Genomic DNA, 4,946 nt, shown 5'->3' with positions numbered 1-4,946 from the left:
AACAATTATAGACAGAAACGGTTTGGGAAGGAAAACAAAAGTATAGCTAGATGTGCAGCTAGAAAAAAAAAATAAAAATAAACAAAACCAACAACAATTTGCTGCTGACAAGGTGTAGGGGTGGTGCTGGAGGAGGGTGATAAATGCAGCTGCTTCAACTTAAGTCAGATTGTTCTTAAACAATCCTTCTTCTCCTGATTCTTTTCCTGCACCTGATCGTCTTCTCCTCGTCCCTCTCCTGAGAAAGCAGACGAGGCTGACAAAGAGGTTCATACACTCAGGACCAGCAAAAGAAACCAAGTCTGGACACTGACGTGAGCCAAATGAGGTAAAGCGCTAGGAGTTGAATATTGAGCAGCAGGTCCACATTGCTCACTGACAACGTTGACAAGTCTCTCTGGTCCACCTGAGGTCCGTGTGCTGTTTTCAACGTGTAATCAGCCTCCAAAGTGGACTTTGACACGACATCAGACAGAGCAAAAGAGACTCTTGGTACAACGGAACAACAATGTCTGCCACAAAAGCAAAAAAGAGATCACCTTCATCTGGGACCCAGAGTGCAGCCATGAAACACTATTTAGAGGCACTAGCTCAAACTGTTTGTGTGTCTCAATTAGATGAACCATGCGCCCCTGCAGCACTATCCTCTAAACATTCAACGCCGGTTCCTAGAGCAAGGGAAGCGAAAGCTGGTGGAAATACCTTGGACAAATATTTTGTGGTCAAGCAGAGGCGTGTATGTGAACGGCCAAATAATTTGGAATAGCCAAATGTTTCCACTGCAGAGTTATTCACTCTGTTATGTGTGCTTATTGCTAATACACATGTATTGTGTGACACAACATAATAAACAAAGAGACAATGAAAGTGAAGTGACATGTTGTCTTTATTTCAAGTTCCATACATGTACAAAAGGATCTGTAGTTCCACATATGCACAAAGGACATGTCACACATTCCACAATGTTCCATGCTCATACAATACACACACTTGTCATGCTAAAAGTTGTAACAACCACACATCCCCGCAAAAACAACACTCAACATCATACAGAGTAGCAGGCACCTCTAGCAAGCGCACTGTACATAAGCATGTAAGCCACCTCATGGTAAAGAGCGGAACCCCCTACGTATGTTCTTTGTACATCCTGCCAGGAGCATGCCATGAGTTGAGTGTCATCTGCTAGGTACCAACTGCTTTCGTTGTTCCAGACGTATGCAGTGTTATGTCCGTCGTAGTGAGTACCACGGTGGGCTACCACACCATACAGTCCGTACAGATGCTCGGCTCCTTCTGTGGATTCCTTAGCTAGACATTTAAGATCAAGAGTCTCAGGGAAGGTGAACAGCTCCTCCGTCTTTACGATGCAGGCACTGTTTCGGCCCATGTTCCTAACACGTTGGATCACAACGCACACATTGGTGGGCAGGATTAAAACCTTGCTTGTGATCTCGGCCTTGGCTTTTGCGTGACACGTATCACAGTTGTATGCGGACGCTATATCCTTTTGCTGGGAGTAGCTCTCCAAATACCCCTGTAGGTTATTCACGTGTTGGTTGCTCAAGTGTACAAGGATTGTGACAGACTTTTCACGTTTCACTTTGGTAGTGTGACAAGCAGTGCATCGTATACATTTCTCAGTCGCAAAGTCCCACATTCCTCGGATCGCTTTTACGGGTCCGTTTGTCAGCGCTTCGAGAATGCACCTGAAGACCGTATCTGCATCTTCCTGAACACAAAACAGCTGAAAGCCTTGGTGCTCATTCAATGCATTTACAAGAGGGTTTGGATCGCACGGCCTTTGGGACTCAAGGGCCATGTCATCCAAGAGACACTTGAGGGTCAGGGCTACAGATCCATAAGACAGGTGTCCTTGCCGCCCATTCCGGAGACGATTGTGGAGTCCAGGCGTTGCATAGAGGCACTGCACGATGCTGTTTAAAGAGCAATTAGTTCCGTAGTTGATGAGGCCACGCATGGTCTGGCCTAACAAAGAACAATGTAATTGCAAACACCTTCACAATATAATTAAAAAAAAAATAATGTCTTCTTATTGTTCATGTGCTTCATATCACAATTCATATGGGTTAGTATTCTCCGGTGCAACTGCAAGCCACACTTGTAAACAGCTCTTTCAGGGACCGTATAGATCCCTTCTGGTCAAGCAACACCACAAGAACAGTCATGGTGTAATATCTGGTTGTGAACTCTTCTACAGGTCCCGGTTTCTTGACTTTTGTCAACATTATAACCGGAGCCCACTTAGACTCGATATGTGAAACAGCATCGTGAGTGAGACATTCTTGGTTGTCTAAAAACATGCTTGCGTTGGATAGCTGGACAAGTCCAGAGATCCCAGACAGTGCACTGTTGTTGAGCGCCACCTTCAGCAAGCCCTGAGTGCAATCCAGTGCAGTGACGTGAACCTTCATGGTCCGGTCTAGAACCTTGGCTCTCATTCTTAGTACAATGTTTCGAACAAGCTTATCCACACCGACGTTACACATGGCTGAAGTCCTCTGGTCACCCCTGACGGGCTTAGGATCTCCGTATACCAGCATTTTGGTGCTGACCATTACATCGGGTCCTCCTCTTTCTTCCTCTTCTCCCGCACTGAGTGAAGCGTTAAGCCAGTTGGGTATTTCTGCCGTGTAATCCCTGAACGTGAAGCAGTTTTCCTCCAAGGTCAAGAAAGTTGGATTTCTTCTTTCGCTTGTGTCAAACCTTCTCAGCCACCCAATCGATCTGCCCAGCACAAGTGAGACCGAATCCGCTGTGCTCAGCCCGCAAAGCCACGTGCAGAGATCTGAGTCTGGCAAGTGCTTTTGCACTATGCTAGCGCAGAGTGTGAGCAAGCTGCCGCAGTTACGACCAAACAATGTTCTTCGGGATTTTTTAAAGTTCCTGCTGAGGTAGGAGACTACGTCAATTGTTACAGCTCCCGAAGCGATCACCACATCTTTCCATTCGCACATGTGCGTAGGTAACATCTTGGCATCCAGGGCCATCTTGAGTGTTAGAAAGACTTGCAACAAGAAACAGTACACCGAGTAAGGTGGGTCACATTGAGTCCACTCAGATACGCGCTTGAATCCCTCCAACAGCATTGCATACTGAAACACGAACATATTTCCTCGTCTGGAGCAGACACATAAGCCCCTGCGGGGCCCGACAAAAAACAGAGAGTGGGCTTGTGTTACACTTTGTGACATATCGACAACATTGCGTTTGAAACGCTTGACATCATTCTCGTTGTGGATTTTTAGGATGGCCATAGCTGTGTAGATCTCCCCCTCTATCGTCTTGCCTCTCAGAAACACTGTGCCTGGATGCTGCTCTCTTTTGGAACCGGCTTCTTGATGGTCCTGTTTTTCTGTTTCATGGTGAGCTTGGACTTGTTTTTCTTGTTTTTCTTCTTCTTCTTGTTCTTCTTGTTCTTGTTCTTCTTCTTGTTCTTCTTCTTCTTGTCCGTCCTCTTCTTCGTCCTGTGCTACTTCTTCACCTGCAACTGCTTCTTCTTGGACTGTAGTGATTCCTGGAACCGGTCCCCCTGCTGTCAGCCTGGTCTCTGAACCACATTCATCTCCAGGGAACGGGACAGAAGTTGTACTGCTGCTGTTCACCGAAGCCGTATCCGAATCCCGATTTTCGCTTTTACAGCTCTTTCCTTCACTGGGTAGATTACTGGTGAGATTGCTGCAGCTCAACATATCCATCTGCTTGTTACACGCAAAGTTGCTGTAATCGATCATGTGCATCTCCAAAGAGTTGTTTCCCTGGGTGTCTCTGATCTTTCTCCTTGTATCCTGATACGCATTTTGTGGCACGCGTGTCCCATGGGCAGGAGAAAGATGAAGCTTGGGTTGTGGATGAGGCCGAGGAGGATTATGAGCAGGAGGAAGATGAGGATCGAGAGACGAGGTATGTTCAATAAGAGGACTGACACACGGCTGCCGGGAAGCGGGAGCCATTTCTTTCCTTGCTGTAGCAGCACCTTCTGCACCAGCAGCATCACATTTGACAGAAAGCATTTCTTGCATGCGAGAAAACATCCCCAATTCCCCAGGGTCAGGTCTGCTGACCTTCGCGGGGACCTTCTTGGAACAACTGGCCTGGGTAAAGGTGTCATCAGAGTGATCCGTCCTGTGGGTGTATGAGGCCTTGCGTTTCTTGTACTTGCCCCTGTATATGTCCTCGAGTGCTCTGACCTTTCTCGAGTACCACCCATGAGGCTGGATAAGATCGGGGGCCAACCTCATAGTATCTATACCGTAGTACACTTTGGTGTCAGATGTGACCACTGTCACTGGGGACCCAGATGTGGATCTTTCAGCTGCCCAGTCCCTGAGTCGCTTTGGCAGACAATCCTCACTGACCACCACGTCAACTGGCCTGTAGTCCCCGAGCCTCACATTCAACGGAAGAGTCCTCCTAGGGATATGTGCCATGCTTATGTCTCGACTTAGGCGCTTGTATCTCTCGAGGTTCAGCATTTCGGCAGGGGAAAATCTCTCCTGCGGGAAAAGCGTTATGCACAGTACTCCCATGGAAACAAACTGTTTGTCCTCTATGTTGCGGCCTGCAGTTTGAAGGTTGGCCAATATAGTTTGCACAGTAGGCCTCAGATCTTTGTGGCGCGCGTGCAGAGCTCGTGCATCTACAGCCTTCATGTACACAAGCTCAAACGTGTCCTCTCTCTGTGGGCTGTAGACCCCTACCAAACTCGAGAGGTTCTCAGCGTATGTCTTTTTGCAGTAACCGCCGTCGTTTCCCTTGTACTTTATCAAGGGTGTGCGGGCGTGCAGTTCCCACATCACGCAGTACCAACTGAAGATATCGCTGCCCATGGCTGCGCTCAGGCACCACAGCACCTCGGGAGCCATGTTTGTGCGATTCCCGCGCGGTTGGTCTGGCGTGGAGAAATTGCACGCGGTTCCAAAGTCGCT

At 47.9% G+C, this 4,946-nt stretch overlaps 1 protein-coding gene across 1 annotated transcript; it reads right to left on the bottom strand.

Moving 5' to 3' along the window:
• Positions 1-1,045: 1,045 nt before the first annotated feature.
• Positions 1,046-1,978, bottom strand: LOC121636094 (ubl carboxyl-terminal hydrolase 18-like). The gene has a single exon (XM_041979404.1). It carries the CDS (start codon positions 1,976-1,978, stop codon positions 1,046-1,048), a length of 933 nt encoding a protein of 310 aa, XP_041835338.1.
• Between the last annotated feature and the right edge of the window lie 2,968 nt (positions 1,979-4,946).

The sequence above is a fragment of the Melanotaenia boesemani genome (genome assembly GCF_017639745.1).
Source record: "Melanotaenia boesemani isolate fMelBoe1 chromosome 2 unlocalized genomic scaffold, fMelBoe1.pri SUPER_2_unloc_6, whole genome shotgun sequence".
NCBI classification, from domain to species: Eukaryota; Metazoa; Chordata; class Actinopteri; order Atheriniformes; family Melanotaeniidae; genus Melanotaenia; species Melanotaenia boesemani.
The sequence above is the reverse complement of the archived record's forward strand: the minus strand, read 5'-3'. Positions and strand labels throughout refer to the sequence as shown.

Coding starts and splice junctions, on each gene's coding strand:
- LOC121636094 (XM_041979404.1), bottom strand. CDS start 1,978: ATGCGTGGCCTCATCAACTACGGAACTAATTGCTCTTTAAACAGCATC.